Source organism: Strix uralensis, chromosome 1 (assembly GCF_047716275.1).
Source record: "Strix uralensis isolate ZFMK-TIS-50842 chromosome 1, bStrUra1, whole genome shotgun sequence".
In the NCBI taxonomy this organism is placed as follows: Eukaryota; Metazoa; Chordata; class Aves; order Strigiformes; family Strigidae; genus Strix; species Strix uralensis.
The window spans coordinates 46,699,309-46,717,008 of record NC_133972.1 but is presented as its reverse complement, the minus strand read 5'-3'; the positions used below and the strand labels follow the sequence as shown (position 1 = coordinate 46,717,008).

Below are 17,700 nucleotides of genomic sequence, written 5' to 3'. Positions count from 1 at the left end.
CTGAAGTCTAACCTTGCATAAAAATTCTGGGAACTGAAACAATAAGGAGAGAGATGGTTGCTCTATTGTATTTTGAATAATTGGAACTGAAAAAAGAGATATATTTTTCACACACAGGTTGGAGAAGTTTGGCGTGAACTGTGTGCAGAACTAAAAGAAGAATTCAGGCCTGTTACACCAGATGAAGAGGCCTTGAAATTTATTTCAAAGGTATCAGAAGATACTGGAAGAATGGTTGCTACTCTGCAAACTGAAGTGCTTGAAAGTCAACACCACAAAGAAATCCAAGAAGAGGAAAAAACATATACAAAAGTAAGACAAGGAGTATTTAAACAAGTAAAGCCCATGTAAGCTTTTTTGTCAATTTATACGAAGATTTGCTTACTATATAATGTTGAGAATCCTATATGTGTCCACTGCTTGAGGATATTTTAATCTGTCTCAGCAGTAAAATTTTAACTTTAAGTTATTAGGTTAGCCTCAGTTCTCCCAATTTGTATAATTTTGCCAGTATTTAGAGAGTAGCGTGAAAAATGAAGCAATATCATCAGTGATGCACCAGCAATGGTGTAGTAGGAAGTGATCATTATGTTTCCATAGAGTTGCAGCTCTTAATCTGTAGCAGATAACAATTTAAAGTACTTATTACAACTACTTCTGCTTCTTAAAATGAAACATATGCCTCTGTTATAAGCTCCCTTGGCTGAATATTCACAGAGCATCATTACTTCAGAAAGTAGGGCTTTGTGCTTCCCAGCATGTTGAAAGTGAGCAGGTATAGACGTTTTCCTGCTTTGGTTACAGAATCACAGAATCATCTAGGTTGGAAAAGACCTTGAAGATCATCTAGTCCAACCATTAACCTAACACTGACCGTTCTCATCTACACCATATCCCTAAGCACTACGTCAACCCGTTACAAGGTTGTAAGGCAAGCATTTGGCATTTTTGCTCATCTGCTGTCTTATCCTCTTGTGCTTTCTGAGGAGTAAGATAAGTTGGTCTAGTTGTCTAAAATCTCATGCTACTGTTTTTGAGGGATTGTCATGCATTATGATGCCTGCACTTTTGCCACCAGAACTGATTCCACCTCTGTTACTCAGCATTTGAGGGTGAGAATATAGAGAAAGTATTCCTGAAAGAGCTCTTCCAACATCTGTGTTGGAAGAGGGGAAAATTAGTTTGCACAGAGAAGGTAAGCCTTTTCTTTTTTTTTTTAAAGATGATGAATAAGTAAAGTTTTTAAAGGACAAGTACATTACTACAACATTATCATCCAATCTCAGGGGAGAGGGATGAGCTAAGGTAGCCAAAGGGACACAGGTGAACATACTATTCAAACAGCACAAGCAAAGAATTCAGAAGAGCTTGTGAGAAGAGAATTGTGTTGCATCTTGAAAATCTCATTTGTATTACAGATCCAAGCTATCCATAAGCAGAGAGAAATAGTAAATAAATCTTGGGAAAATTTCTTGACTCGGACATCAAACTATGAGGCATTGAAGGTAAGAAGTCTGAGTGATAGAGCAAAATTTACATCCACAGTGTAGTTATAATAATTGCGAAGTTCCAAACACATTTCTTAATGAATTATGAGAGTATTCAAGTAGAAATTGTAGTAAATTTTATATTCACACAGACATAGAAGAATGAACCATAAAATGTACTGGCACAGCTAGGCAATCTTTGATTCTTCTGCTCTTCTGATTACAATCACGAATTGGGGATCAACATTGGTTATGCACTTGCAGTTGAGGGGGGGGCAGTGTGTGTGTATATATATATATATATAAAAATATATGTATATGTATATTTGTCCTGAAACTGTTGAAAGCAAAGGTCTAGTCATTCTTACTTTATTTTTTGTAATATCTCATTCTCTATTTTCAGTACAGCAAACATCTTTAAAGATGGGAAATATTTTATGATGAAAGGAGTTTATTTTAGTAATATTTGTGCTTTTCCAAAAGAACATAAAAAATATTAGAGTTCTGGTTAGGTGATCAGGCTAAGCTGGAGAATGAACAAAATCAGGCTTAAAAGAAATGCTTTGGCAGCTGAATTTGATTTTTTTCATTTCCTAAAGGAGATGCAAAAGATAACAATTTTCTTCATGGGCAAGCACCTCCTTGTCCTATGGTAAAGATCTTGTGCTAGAAGTAGAAGTCAAAAAGGGCCAGAAAAAGGATTTGGAGAACTACAGGCTGGTTAGTTTTAACTGAGTCTTTGGGAAGCTGTTTTAGGCACGTGAGAGACAAGAAGGTGTTTGGTAATGGCTGTCATGAATTTACCGAGGACAAATTATACCTTGCTGACATGGCTGTCTTTTGTGATAAAATTATTTGCTCTGGAAAAGGAGAAAGATGGATGTTATTTCCCTTGGCTTTAGCAAGGTTTTCAGCACAGTCTTGTGTAGTCTCCTTGTAGCCAAAATGGGGAGATATGGACTGGACTACATACGGCGGACTACAAGTCGGATGAAAAACTGGCTGGAGTGATGGGCTCAAAGGACAGTGGTCAGTGATTAAAGTTTAACTAGCAGTCAGTTTTGAGTGATATTGCTCAGAGTAAGTTATAGGGTTGATCCTATTTAACATTTTCACTAATGTCTTGGATACTGGATCAGTATGCATCTTCATCAGGTTCATGCATGACACTGAGCTGGAGGAAGCAATCCATACGCTGGGAGGCAGGGTTGCTGTTCAGAAGGACCTTGACAAGCTGGAGGAGGGCTGGGCCGACCAAAAGTTCAGGAAAAGAAAATGTGAAGTCATGCATCTGGGATGTACTGAGGTTGTCATGCATCAGTACAGCCTGGGGACTGACTGGCGAAGTAGATGTGTACAGTGTATGGGGTGACAAGCTGAACATGAGGCAACAGTGTGCTCTTGTGGTGATGAAGGCTAACAGCATATACGGCCACATTAGAATAAGCCCGCAGGTCATAGCAAGTGATTATTCCCTTCTCGTCCTTGCGAAGCCATGTCCATTTATTCTGTTTTCAGGTCCCGAAGAGAGAGTCACAAACCAGAGAGATTAAAGGACAATAGAATTATCATCTCATTTATTTTGTCATTTTGTTTGTAGATTTTCTAACAAGTGCAAATGACACAATTCATTCTGATTAAAACAACTTTGCCTTTTTTCTAACTATCTTTAGAAAGCCAAAAGGCTTCAGGAAAAATCAGTAGAGGCTTCCAGATCTAAACTGAAGACTCAAAGTGGAGCAGTCCATTCTACTGATATTAAAGGCCTCAGTACAACAGTAAGTAAACCCCAGTGACACTTTTATTTTCATTAACATGTAAGTGGTTTGGGGTTTATTCTGGCTGTATATGTGCTGCTGCTCACTCTTTCTTTAATAATGTTTATGTCGACAAGCTCCAAGTATGTAAGAAAGAATCTGTATCTCCTGCAAAGCACACTTCTCCTTCTGACATATCCTCAAACAACAGATGAGATTCAGATCTGCAGATTACTCATAAAAAGTTTGGGCAAGATGGTCCCTATGCTACTTGACATGTACCTCTTGTGGGACAGCCTTTTATGAAAACCTTGCTGAGGTCAAAACCTTCATTTATCATTGAGTAAATCTAATACATCAGTAGAGGTATCCCTTGTCAGTAAAAGTGTTCCTGACTGTTTGCAGATAAGCCACTCGTTGCATCTGCAGAAAAGGGTTTTTTTTCTTCTCATTTCTATCAGTTAATTTGAATGAGAAAATAAAAGCTCTTGTTAAGGTCTTACTCGGGTGTAACAGCATATTTAGATGTTGAATTTTGACAAGCTGGGGTAGGATGTGGAAGAATCTCCATTCCAGTCAGTATCTATTTTTGAGCTAGCTGAACGATTTCTGTGTAAGCATCACAGCTGAGGAGGATTTCAGGGGGAGGGATAGTATCTTGGTTGCTTGTAAGTTACTTTTACATGTAAGGAGAAACAAGGAAGAAAAAACAAGAGGTGCTGTTTTCAAAGCAAGAGTTTCTATTATCATGGGCTCTCTACCATGAATGAGTGATGACAACTAAGGTGGCTGCGTCCTGAAAAAGAAAAGAGGCAGTTCATGTTTGATGTGATGAAGCAAGGAGGAGCTTACTAGGAAGCATGGTCTTGGAGTGCTGGATTTTTATCAAATTATCTTTGCCCTAAACTTCCAAAAGCTATGGAGGGACACATCTGTGAATGCAAGATGAAGTTGGCTGGAAAAATGATTTAGTTACGTGCACATATCAGTGAGACTGTTAATCAGCAATATTTTGCAGAAAGTATCTGAAAAATTTAGATATAAATGTGAATATTCTGAAAATTCTTGGTAGAGAAAAATACATTGTTAGATTTTATTTTAAAGACGTGGACCTCAAGCCAAGATTATTCATTTCTTTGGAGGGAGAGGATTTGACGAGAAAATATCTTCATGGTTCTATAATCAATATTTCAATAACTGTAGACAAAAACAAGGAAGAGGTTATTCCGTTTTGCAGAACAAGTGTATTAAGAAAACGAACACATCAGCAACATCAGACAAAATTCCTTGGGTACATTGCTTAGAATTACAGATGACAAATATGGCTGGCAAATTTTTTCATGGAACAATTTCTTCCCTCCTCTCTGCTGAACACCCTTAGTAGGGAGATACGAAAATTAAGCTAAGATGGTTGTTGCAAACCAGGCAAGGTCAAGTAATCAAACATGTGAGCCACATGCACTCAAAGAGTTGCATTGTTTATTTTAGTAGGTCATGGTTAGAAGATAGAGGTGTCACTCAGGGATTTTTATTCAAAGACCCAAACCTGTTCAGTATAAAGAGTAGTAATGAGACTGGAAAGTGTATGTCCCTTTCAGTCTTGGAGTTTTCCTGGAGCAGTAGTTACAGACAATTGCATTCTGAGAGAAACAGGGTCTGTTCCATATTTTTTCTTTGAAGTATTAGTGTATATTGAAATTCTGAGGACAAAAACTGTGGCTGATATTATATACAAATGCAAATGACATTGCACAACAAACTTGTAATGTAATAAAGGCTTGATCTTCTTTTGCTCTATTTGTAAGATCAGACATGAAGGCAGAAAAGCAGAGTACATAAAGGTACCTGCTGAAAAACCACTCTGTCTTTTCCTTTGTATTGATGGGAACAATTTGTGAATTCAATATAAAGGATAGCTTGAGTGGACCTCTGAAACCTCAGCATGCATCTCCACCAGCTGAATAATATTTTTGAAAGACGGTTCATGATTTAACTCTCATCTCATTTTAAATGCTAACATGAATGTCAAGCAATGTATTTATTTTGTTTTTCAGATCGGATCTGGTCGCTTAGTAACTGTCCAAAGTACACCTCCTCAATTAGTTGGAGGGCCACTGGCTGTTACAGACCCCTCTGTTTGTGAAGGAGCCTTAAAAAAGATCAAAAGAGTTAAAATGTTGGACTCAGTCAAGAAAGATTCAGTACCTGTAGAATAGTGTTCTGAACAGTGCTTTTAATATTTAGTTAACTGTATGTATATTTTAGATACAAGATAAAATCTGTTTGATGAATTGCATAGTTTCTTTTGAGAGTGAAATTATATTTTGTCTTAACAAATACAAGCATGGGGATGATTTATTAATAAAGTACCCTGTACAGTATGGTACAAAGGTATGTTGAGTCTAATAATTTTGTGTGCTAGTGTCAGATTACTCTGATCCACTATCAGTAGGTCCACTATTTAGATTTCCATCTCTTGTTGACACATTTCACACATTGCAGTTTAATGATCTCTTTTGTTGAGCTGGGTGATGAGCCTTCACACAAACACATTTGGTTCTTCATTTTCCTGGATAATGTACCCACATGGATTTTGTCCAGGTCCATTTTGTTTCTTGAATTGCCACCTTTAGCATCAGGACTTCTGACTTCTATTCTCTCAGCTTTCATCTAAAGACCCACTAAGAAGCTCGTCTGTGCCAACAGTTTCTCCAGGCCTGTTGGAGACATGTTGAAATGTCCCGCTCCTCATTGGTTTCTCACAGCTCTTTAACAGATCTTACTATTCTAAGTATTTCTTGGTTTATTGTCCATATTGTCTCCAACAAGAACTCATCCTTTTCTACTCTAGCACCTGTAGAATACCAACACAAATTTGTGAGCGGTAGACCTTTTTGTAGATGACTCTGTTTCTAAGCTATTGTCTCCTTTCCTAACTTGGGCAAAGCCAGACTTTGCTATATTACAATACAGCAAGATTCCCTGAGGCTGTTACTTCATTTTAAAACCAGTTGCTATCCAGTGCTATGGCATAAACTGCTGTGACATTGCAAGGGGCTCTGTGACATACAAGCTCTGGCATGTAGTCTGTCATTTTTGCCTGTAAGCAAAATTTTGGGAAAAGTACAAGCTTTCATTTTGTTAATGGAAATAAATGTGAGCTAATCAGGTAGAACTTAGTTTCCAATTCCCTTTTTTACGTCCTGAAAGAGGGATGGGAGTGGGGTGTGTATAAGCCTTTCTTAAAAATCTGTTTGTCCCTGTAACAAGACATAGCAGTACTGGTATTAAAAATAAAGGCAGAGATTTTTGTTTCAAAATTGTGTACCTAAATTCTATAAAAATAAGAACCCTAAGAAAATAATGAAATAAAACAGCCATATGAAGTGGTATTTAAACTTTAGATAAATCTCCATCTGTAGTTTTCAAAGATCAGAAGCATTTTCTTCTGGACAGGTCTGTTAAACATTACTTTGTAGAGTAAGACAGTCATCTAGTACTTAAAGCTAGAGAAATTAAATCGAGCTGTGCTAATTTAATTTAATTTTTATGCTGGTCCTTTGCTAACTGATAATTTTTAAGTATAATCTGGTTTCATTATGATATTTTTTCCCAAAATTATCTGCATAAAGTTTGTTTTATTAAACAAGCCTGTATGTGTATTTCTTGCCTGCCTGCATGAAAGGTAAGCTAAGGTATATAGAGATTATCTAATTAAAGTCCTCTGTGTCAAGTAAAGTCTTGCTCATTTATTTGTGTTTGTATTTCTCTGACAGCTCTTCAGCAGCTATGCGGCTTTATTACTGCTTTAGAGAATGTGAAAATATATCTACACACTGGGGCCACAGAAAGTATGCTCCATTTTCTTTTCACAATTAAAATCCAACATTAAATATTTGACTAGGAGAAAAAAAGACTGTGACATTTAGAAGTTTTTTACATGCTTGCATATATGTGAATCTGTGGGTGACTCATTACTACTGGCAGCAAGGCACTGGCCCATTTTTTCCAGAAAAACCATACAGGCCTCATGTAAGTCCTTCCAATTTCTGAGCAAAAGCTACAGCACTACAGTGTAGCCAAGGTATGGATATAAAAGATCTTTTAACTGGAAGTCAGTTTATGTTTATGCTTATATAAAAACTAAACGGGGCACAAAGTGAGCCCCACAGCATTCCTCCCCCAACTGCGCTGTGCTGCTACAGACACCCTGATGTTGCAGGCAAGTAGCTGCAAATGCTCGTTAATTGTAACAAAAACTGGAGAAGGAAGGGGACAGAATTTCCCAAAATGCTTATACTTCATAAAGGAATACTAGCACAAGGCTTCAGAGCAGCAGAGACAGCATTTGATTTTGCCAGCCAGCCATGGACTATGGTCTGGCTATTGGGGGGCAACCCAAGAAAACTGGGCTTGCTGTTCCTGCAGTAACCCAGGGATGGGAAGAGAGGGAGGGCCGAGTACTGGTGGAGGAAAAGATCATCCCGTTCACTGTTAATCGCTCTCGTAGACACCCCAGGAGCAGCCAGCCGGCTTTCCATGCCTCTGTCATAGACAAAGCAGGTATGTCCACCTGGAATTTGTTTTCTGCTGCTGCATATGATCCTGCGTTCCTGTTGTTAACAATCACCTGCCCCTGTGGCAGACGCTGTGGGGTGACCGTAGCAATAGATTGTTCAAACATTCTGGAGCCAGTTATGGTAGATCCTAAGCACCTTTGTCTCCTATAGAAAGATAACGACAACAAAGGCTTGCAGTCTGAGGAAGGATGGAGCTTTTAAAACTGCATAGGATACCTTGCTCTGGCATTCAATTGAAAGATCACTCTGTAGGAAACACTACCTTTAAAGTGTTATTATAGTTTTACACTGCTGTAGGTGATGAATAAAATTATTTGTAGTTGTGAGCAAGGGCAATTTATTTGGTTTATGACAGTTGAAACACTTTATTTGTTGCAAATGCAATGCAGTACCCAGCTTTATAAACTGGACATTGCTGGAACAGATTAGACAATGGCTGTCAAATAGCTGCTCATCATAATGTATCAGTTCCTGAAACTGCTGGGTTTGGGTGTGTCATGACTCCCTCTATTTGCTCAAAAGAAAAGGTGTATTTAAAATACTTTTTGTATCAGGAACTTACAGTGCTATTCATGGGTAAGAGAAATTTCTCACTACTTTTGTACCCTCTCCAGAATACTGTAGGAGATGTATTTTACAAGATGCCATTCAATATTGTGTTTACCTAAATGAACATTTACAAATCTATTGGAATTGTTGGGTATTTTACAAACTATGTATGAATTAGGCATTATGTGGGATGGATTTCTTGTTACTTATGAAGGTTTATATGCTCTCACTGTGTAAGTGCTGTTTCCTACAATAATTAAACCCAGTTGGGATCCCATAAAAGGCTAGGGCACAACAGGGACTGAACAAGCTGCATTGCCCAAGGAGTAAAGCAGAGAACAGTCAGCATTTCTGAGTATTCCCATTTCTTCTCAGGCCTTCTGTGATCAGGAGAAATGGATTAACTATCTGGTTAATCTCCCTGAATTAGTTTATTTATGCTGGATGGTTTCTTATAATGGGAGCAGTAGTCAAGCCAGTCTCTCACTCTGTCAAACCACTCGACACATAGGTCTCTTCTCAATTGTGATGTTGCTTGCTATGACAGGGATGGACTGTATCACCTAATTTACCTGTATGAATGCATAAATAAAGATCAGTGTTGTTACTGTTCTTAATGTAATGTAGTAGTGGTTTTCCAAATAACATGTTAATAGTCAAGAAAATTACTACTATTCAAACTTTGCTGCATAGAAAAATACTTTAATTAATCCATAGCCTAGACTAAGCAGTGATAAAATACAAAGTTTAGACTGCACAGGACATTACAATGAACATAATTCTTCCCTTTAGCTTGATGTCACACTTTTTTGCTATTCTTAAAAGTAAAGTTGATTGTGTGTGTAAGACACTGTATAAAATGTTTGTTGACATCTTCTCTGTTGCTTAATGTATAAAAATATATTGGGTTTCCATCAAATTTAACTTTTAAAAAAGAGAATTATTGGAAGAAATGAGCCTCTACAAAAATACGCCACTGGTTCAGACTTACAAGCTTACCTGAGAGAACAAAGGTGTTGACTCAAAACACAAAAGCATTCACACATGCAGTGGGAAAAACGCAACCTTGGTAGACTGCAGGACAGGAAAGCAAAAGTGACAATGTGGGACCTCATGTACTTATCAGTTTAGCAGTGATTCCATACTTTATACAAAGAGAAAAAAAAAAAAAAAAAGGTTGATCCATGCCAATGAATTTGTCAAAGCATCTACAGTATATGCTGTGTTTTTGTGCTCCTTCATTTTGATGTTGCCTTGCTGAGGTATCTTCATTTTCTCCCATTTTGGTCTAAAATGGGTTGGTGAATGCAGACCCTGCAAGATTATGAAAGAAACGTAATTATTTTCCAAGCAATATGGTTAGGAATGCTAGGATTAAGTGTTATGCATGTTCACTCTGGAGACTAAAATGTCTGGGTACATCAGAAAAAGTCTTATTGCTGAGGATGAAGGAAGGCAGCAGATCTAGAATTGGTTAATAAGATGTAAAGCCAATCACCTATATGATCTCAGTTCAGACTCATCCCAGACCATGATGACCAGAATTTTTCATTGTTTGATGATTCATGGTGACCATGAGAACACATTATGTCTCAACAGTTTTAATGGGAAGAACAGCGCTCAAGTGGTTGGAGATTTAAGCCTCCCTTTCACAGAGGGATGATTCCCCAAAGTTGAGCCTGAAGTGCAAGTACCAGGGAACTTTTAGTATCGTAATGTCATTTATATGCACACAGTGATAAACAGAGAATGCAGCATCCATTTCCACACACTCCCACATGCATACCCATCATTTTTTACACTTTGTTAAATAGAGAAGTGTAGTACCTTAACTACTTTTGACTGACATATTGTGAAAGTAGCTACCACTGGAAGATGCAAATACTTCTGACAAGTAGAAACAGAAACTGGAAATGACTGTATTGAGTTGTCTAAACAATCAAGGACAAGGATGGAACAGTGGTTCAGTTTAATGTTGGTACATAACAGACTAACACCATATCCTGTAGTTACCTTCTAAAGTTCTATGTGAGTATGTGGAAGCATATTTGGGAGACATTAATTGTCTTCTGCCCATTCCATGGGATCTCGAGAGCACACAGTCTACATACATATCCCAGAAGTTCTGGGCTAAATCGTTGAAGAGTTCATTGTGCTTGGGCTTAGGGGATTCCTTCAGGAACATCATGAAGTCCCAGAGATCAATGACTGTATCTGCTACCTTGAGTTTCTTCATTTCCACCAGTCCATGGGATGACACCTCCCAGCACTGGTGGTCAATCTGACCCAGGCTTGCAGGAATTTCTTTCTGATAGTCTGGATTGGCATATACCAAATTCAGTATCAATACACACCCCAGCTGAAGATACCACCTTCGTTTCCACAGAAATTCCATACTCCAAGAAGATACCTGAAAGAAAGTGTATAAAATCACAGTGATTCTACCATTATGTAGTTCATTCTCACATAACTTTCAAGAGTACCCCAAGAGATCATTTATGCATATATACAGAAAAATATTTCTTTTCAAACCATGGAATATATACCAGTCAATAAACCCTGACAATGGAGCTAGGTTTGCACCTAGAAATTGTTAATGCTGTTTAGAACATGAAAACCCGAAGCAGAAAGTTTGAAGTGATCGTAGCCTACATCAGAACTGCTCCTTGAGCTCAAGACTTCTTCCCTTAAACTCCTGTGCTTAGATCATCAGTAAAATCAGATTAATAGCAAATGCTTAAAGAACCCTTTTGGTATACTATTTTAAATAAGTGCAAACAAGTAACAGAGTTAGAAATAGCCAGTCTTTCATGGAACAGTCCAACTCAGAATGGTGGTGATGACGGAACAGTAAACCAGATCATTACATTGTATTGGGTGAGTGTGGGCAGGTTATGAACTCATTCAGGAGCTGTTGCAAGACCGGAAAAAGCAAATTTCTTTCTGGCTTATGTTAGAAGATTAAGCAAACTTTTTGCACAATTCTTTCTAGCATATATGTAAAACACAGAAACTATCTGGACAACCTGAGATGGAAAGAGTAATAGCACAGGAGGCATAATGACAACTTCAAATGCTATAGAATATGTAGTCATTATTATACATGATTCCATCTGGGAAAACAGCAGTTTTCCTACGATGCATATTCCATATGCTCAAAGCAGGTTTAGACAGAACATCACTAAAACACCTGATAAATTTTTTTTCAGTCCTTCCTATCAAGATAAAGTGCAGTGGAAGAGGATAGTAAACATAAAGAGGAAAACAAACAAACGAAAGACAAGTGAACACAGGAAAAAGTCTTAAGAAAAAAATGAGTCAAGTGTCTCAGATAGTGTCCCTTATTTTGGTGTCCTGAATCAATTCTATGTCAAATAGTTGGTGCTATGCTCATTTCCAGTTTCCAATTCAGAATGTAAAACACAATTACAAAATTATGTGAGATTTTCTGCAGATACAAAACAACATTTTGGGCAACTGTGCAAATTTTATTGGGAACTTGGCCAGAATTACACGTGTGCTCTCCAACTCAGAATGCCTTTGGGCACTGGCAATATGAAAAGTTAGTCTGTGATGCCTCTGAAGTGTTAACACACTGACATCCTCTCTGCAACTCCGAGTGATGCAATTAGAGGATAACCCACAGATACTACAACATACATGGGAACTGTCTATAAGAAGACAGAGTTGTGGTGACACCATGGAGTTCACAGTCATACCAAGCTCAGTCAGGAAACAGGACAGCTTGAAACAGGCCCTTTTGCTGTGGCCTCAGCGTTCTGGGATGATGGTTAGTTTGAATGTGCCATTAACACTGCTGCAACCATCTGAGGTCCCTAAACTCATGTATTCCTTTACCTCACCTTTGGGACTCAAGGGAATGAGAGAGACAGATAGCCCCCCACCTACCTCCTTTCTAAAACTTCCCTTGCTAGCTACATTTCAGCAAGCCACAGGATTACCTGCCTCAGTATCCCAAGAGTTTATGAATATGCATTAAAGTTTCTCTTCCTTGGATTGTTAGAAAGATGGCTCCAGCAAACAAGCAGGGATGGAAATGCTTCTCTTCACACTTCCACTTCACTAGGCACCAGCATTTAAAAGAAGGACACACTAGCAATTTAGCTACAAAGTAGGAAAACGGCAGCCAGGAAGCCACCAACATTTTGAGTTGTTTTGATTTCACGTTTTAATCCAGCTAAAAACTAAAATGCTAAAGGTCTATTTGAACACCTCAGGAGCAGAGACCACAACAAACCTCACAGAGACTCTGAACTACTAGTAGTAGTTCAAATACTAGTAGTTCAAGACAAGTACTACTTGTACTATTCAGTACAAGACAGATGAGTTTCACAAAGGCAGTAACTAAAGAGCCACAGTAGAAGTTATACTCACAGTGTTCTGTGATGAGATGGAAGTCAGTAGCCTTCAAACAGTAGTCAGCCACTTGGAGAAGAAAAATTCCTGACAGGGCTGCAAGTGCCCGGCAGCTGCTGGATGCTCCGAGGATGCCGGGATTACACTGCACAGGGACAATGCTGCCACTGGCAAAGCAGCAGCAGCAGCAGCATGAACTCAGGTCAGTGGGGAAGGCGGGAGGGAGCTGTGGCTGTGGCAGCCCCACCTCTTTCTGCAGCAGGCGCTGGGTGTCAGCTGAGCCTGGGCTGGGGTCCCACCTGGAGAGACTGCGTTCGGGTGGGTGGGTGGCTGGGTGTGTTTGGGGAGGGAAGGGGAGAGGCAGGGGGCTGTCAGAGGGAGGAAAATACAACGGACAGCAAATCTTTCTCCAAGTCAGTAACATGAACGCTCTTCCCTTTTTATAAATGGAGGTTTCCATCCACAGTCCTGTCCGCCCACCAGAACACGCACCCATCAGAGACAACGTTTCAAAATGAAAACAGGCATACAGCCCAGAATTTATAGGCACAATGTGCATCCACTATTCCAGTGCCCTTTTTGTAGAAACTCCCTGACTTGAGATCAATTTTACACTATTTAAAAATAACCCATAACTTGGTTACCAGATGCTGTTTTATTTGTACTTGACAACATCCCCTCCAGAAGCTGGGGCCAGTGCTGGCTGCTACGCACTGATGCTCACATCTCCCATCTTCCAGCCAGCAGCAGCCCAGCTGTGCCAGCAGCTGAAGACTCTTCTGTTGGTTTGTTTCTGGCCAGTTGCTTTCTCTGCTAAGGAACTAGGCTCACACACATGTTTAGAAGAGCTCCATTTCCTTTGCGGGAGAGAAGCTTATGAAGAAGCTTACTTACATTTCTAATTATTTCTTCCATACATGTTCTCATGATACACCAGTTAGGATGCCTCCTCAGATACTGAAGTGTAAGACCAAAAATAGAGGCAGATTCTTGTTCCAGCTGCTGTGGATTTCCTGTGGGTATGTATGTTGCAGGTTAACCCAGCCAGACCCAGTACACTATATAAAATAACTTCTATATCCCGCTAGTAAAACAAGGTTAAAAATATCATTTTAATTAAGGGGTGTCAGGGAGCTTAGAGCATTAAAATCTGTAAAAGGCTTTGGCTTCCTATAGTGGAAGATGCTCTATTAGTGCAAAGTGTGTTCCTAAGGGCAAATTTCTGTCCATAAATTCGCAATTCTGTTTCTCCCTCAGTCCTGGCACTCCTCCTTGGATAACTGATGCAACTCCACACTCAGCAAACTGGATTTCTGGAGCCTGTTCTAGGTATCTATTGTGCCTAATTCAGGACAGGTTGCCCAAACTTGAATTCTACAAGGATGAGGATTATTACAGCTATCTTGTCTTACATAATTAAAGCTTAGATTTCTTTACACAGATTTTTCTGACAAATTTTTCAACATATATATTCAAATCACCTCTTTAAATCAATGAATTAGGTCATATTCTGAAATGCAGATGATGTTTTAGAGAACTCTTCATTCGTTGCATACACACTTTCTAAACTCTCCAAGGAGACTGTTGCTTTCAAGGAAGATCATCAGTCTTTCACCTTCAAAGGCACTAGAGCTTATTCAAAGTTTGTCAAAGTAAAACCATCAGCAGCCAATATCATTAAACTTGAAGCATTTTTGCAAATACACTGAAATTCTGTGTTTCCTTCTAAACTGCTGCTGTTTGATGTCAGATTATAATGCTGCATGTAGCTGCCTTTTATGTCACAAATTCCTACAGCTGGGGATATGCAACAAAACCAGTTACAAAAAATGGCAACGCTATCGATATCATCTCAGAAATGATCCAGAATTCCTGTGCCCACTTCTGCACTAAAGGACTAGATCTTGAAACACTGAAATCCCCCACTTCACTGGTGTCTCAGTGCAGTTCATCACTCTGCAGAATAACAGTTCATAACCTGAGAACTACTGCATAAGGGATGTCCCAGCCCTTTTCCTATTGCATATAATGGAAGGAAGTCATTTTACTCACCTACTGAGGGCTGGAAGTGGCTCTTGCCAAGAGAAGGCAGCTGGGAGTTCCTGTGGCTCAATGCTACGTGCTCTGGAGAGAGTTTCTTGAGCTACTTCACTTCATCTTTCAGTCTAGATGCCCACTTACGAGGAATAACTTGCAGACCTGCGGCCTTTAGCAGTGTGATTTCCTCATCTACTAACTTTAGAGACCAGAATCTGCCCTGAATAGTGCTAGGATCTATGAAATGTGAAGTGTTTTGAAGACCTATGGCATGAGGAGTGGTAAACAGGGTTACTCTAGAGAACCAAATTTGAAAGCCAAAGGAAAACACTTGCATGGAACGCTCAAGTAGAAGACAAGCTTATTTTTAGCACAATGTGTGGCGAATACTTTGTCTGCAAGTAGTGTTCAGGGCAACTTAAAAACAAGCGCTCCAAATGTCACCGGTCTGATCACTGCTTCACAGAAATTGCATCTTTGTGAAGGCTGTTCAAAAGTTCACAGCAAATGTCAGCTATCTGAGGCACTGGCAAGACTTGGGCTTCTTCACAGCTTCACTCCTTCTCTTGAAAGACATGAAATTTCAAGAGGCTGCTGTTCAAAGTGCAGTGAAAATGCTGCATCTGGCACACAGGAGAAAACCACTTCACTCTGCAACACCGGGTCCACGTAGAAATCGAAACCTGCTGAACCTATGCACAAAACCAACAGCTCCCTGCAAGGCTGTGTGTGCAGTTTGACATCGGTAACTCTCCTGCATGAGACATTGCCTGAAGGAACATGGTCTGCTCTATACCAGGAGAGGGCTGATGTAACTAAATTGCAGCTGCTCCTTTCTTAAATTCGAGTGTCACCCAACAGCTCAGGACTCTAATTTAAACTTTATTTTTCTGTGCAGTACATTACCACGTATGAAAAATAATGTACCCAGGATCATGATGTCTGAAGCGCTTAAGCATGTGTAACTGTTAACAGTTCCAGAGAACCTCCTCGCTCTAAAGGAAGGCACAGCTGATGAGAACATAGGACTAATATGTAGTAAAATTGGGCCTATTAGGGTTTCACAACATGCTTTGGTGGAACATGACAGGAACAGCCTGTTCTTTCAAGTGGAAATGTAATAATTTCTGTCATGAAAACAATATATACAGTACTTAAAGGCAAATACAAACCTGCTCTGCAATGACAACAATAACTAGCTACCTTCTGGAAGCCTTTCCAGCTAAGCAATGTAAACACCGTTTCAAAATCTTGTTTCAAAAAAATAAGCCATGTTCGAACTTACACAGCTATATAGAAGAAAACATCTGGAAGACTGGAATATAGTTAGCTTATCTCTGGACTCTTTGTATCATTGAAAGAAGCTAAAGCTGTATTAGATGTAATTGCTCCTTGAAATTCTAAAGCAGCATTCATAACCAAGGAGATGAAAGCATTAGGAAGACTGTACAAGGGATCTACCTTTAAGAAAGCTCCTTCACATCATTAATCAAAATAGCTTTCAGTAAGTTTTCAAGTTAAGAAAAGCTTTTCCTCTTTTTGCTTGCTTTATGCACTATCAAATGTATTAGCGTGATCAATCCCACAGTGAAACAGCCAACATTTCAAACGCAGTTAAAGGTATGTAAAGGCAGGTAGTTGCACAGCTCTTTGGCCACTGCATTGATTCCTTCTTGTCAGCCAATTCCTGCTTAAAACATCTAGGTGTAGTAGCGCCACATACCGGAGCAAACACGGTGATTTCGTTCTACTCCAACAGCCAGACAGCAACCCCTCAGTCCCTTTTCTTCACCATGCAGATTTATTTTTATCATGCTCCTCTTGATTTTCCTAAATAAATTCACCATTTTTAATCTTAAAATTAGGTATTCCCAGAACACAACTATAGAAATCAAAATGCTAAGGAGCAGATTTTTCTTAGGAAAATCAGTTCAAATAAAAAATTCTCTTTTTAAAGCGCCACCTTGTCGCCAATGTTCTCTCAAGAATCTGTTTATGTGAAAATTCTTTGGTAATATCTAAAAATTCATGTCCCCAAGTGAAAATGGTTCTGAAGGCTGACTTTAATATTTCATTTTCCTTTATGGTATCATGCATCTTTGTCAGTCAAGCACTGAGGGATCATCACCTATGGGAGAACCCATGAATTTAAATTGACAGATCAGAATTATTGGCAACTAATAATCCTGCAGGATGTGACATGAAGTTTGTAGGATGGGAGCACCATGAAGAAAGACACCAATCATGTTTATTAGGTAAGTACTGTTATTACAATTTCTATTTTAGGACAGGTAAGGTCAAGGAAAGTCAATCTGCGATTATCTTCATAAAATCTCATAAAATCTAATGTACCTGAAAGCTACATAAAAGCTTGGGTTGCAGGTAAAAGCCCTTAAAATCGGAGACCCTATCCATATACTTGGGAAAGCAGATTTTTTTTTCAGCTGGTGATTAAATATAAATGGGATTCAGAGAAAAATTGTGTTGTGTTCTCCATCCTGCAGGGATTCAGGAAGAATGCCAAAGATGGAGCATACGCCACATGTACACCCACAGACTCCAGCACTGCCGTTTCACACAATAAGTTTTATGAGATGGGATTAAAGACAAAAGTGTCTATTTCTAAGATTTTGAGTTTTTTAACTGATAACCAAACTTGGGCAAAATAAAATGCTTCCCTCCAAATTCCCCCAACATCGATAGTTTTTCTAGAGCATGACTTTCAAACTGTTGTACTTCAGCTTATTCTTATTGTAGTTGAGGTGCCTCCATCTAGTGGCACTTTATTGTACTGAAGAGCGTATCCTTGGAATTGGTTAAATCTCTTCTTTAAATTGTTTTTAAAAAAAAAACTGTAGAAGTAATACATCAATTTTTTAGAACATCTGGACCTTGGATATGTTGGTGTAGTTA

At 38.9% G+C, this 17,700-nt stretch overlaps 2 protein-coding genes across 3 annotated transcripts in view; one reads left to right on the top strand and one right to left on the bottom strand.

The window, feature by feature from the left end:
* Positions 1 to 6,976, top strand: part of CFAP69 (cilia and flagella associated protein 69) — a 30,183-nt gene extending 23,207 nt beyond the window's left edge. Inside the window, exons 20-23 of the mRNA XM_074875605.1 lie at positions 118 to 312; positions 1,419 to 1,505; positions 3,161 to 3,265; positions 5,299 to 6,976. Of these exons, the coding sequence (XP_074731706.1) occupies positions 118 to 312; positions 1,419 to 1,505; positions 3,161 to 3,265; positions 5,299 to 5,460 (549 nt within the window). The 3' untranslated portion in view covers positions 5,461 to 6,976. The remainder of the gene's footprint in view (positions 1 to 117; positions 313 to 1,418; positions 1,506 to 3,160; positions 3,266 to 5,298) is intronic.
* A 2,131-nt stretch (positions 6,977 to 9,107) lies between these two features.
* Positions 9,108 to 16,085, bottom strand: FAM237B (family with sequence similarity 237 member B). 2 transcript variants are annotated; one of them, XM_074892345.1, is made up of 3 exons: positions 12,769 to 16,085; positions 10,387 to 10,783; positions 9,108 to 9,687 (listed from the first exon to the last, which is right to left on the bottom strand). In XM_074892345.1, the coding sequence occupies exons 2-3, from the start codon at positions 10,766 to 10,768 to the stop codon at positions 9,662 to 9,664; spliced, it is 408 nt and encodes a 135-aa protein (XP_074748446.1). In that variant the 5' UTR covers positions 10,769 to 10,783; positions 12,769 to 16,085; the 3' UTR covers positions 9,108 to 9,661. The 2 variants fall into 2 exon arrangements, with proteins under 2 accessions (XP_074748446.1, XP_074748451.1); XM_074892350.1 differs by lacking the exon at positions 12,769 to 16,085 and having other exon boundaries at positions 10,387 to 11,036.
* Between the last annotated feature and the right edge of the window lie 1,615 nt (positions 16,086 to 17,700).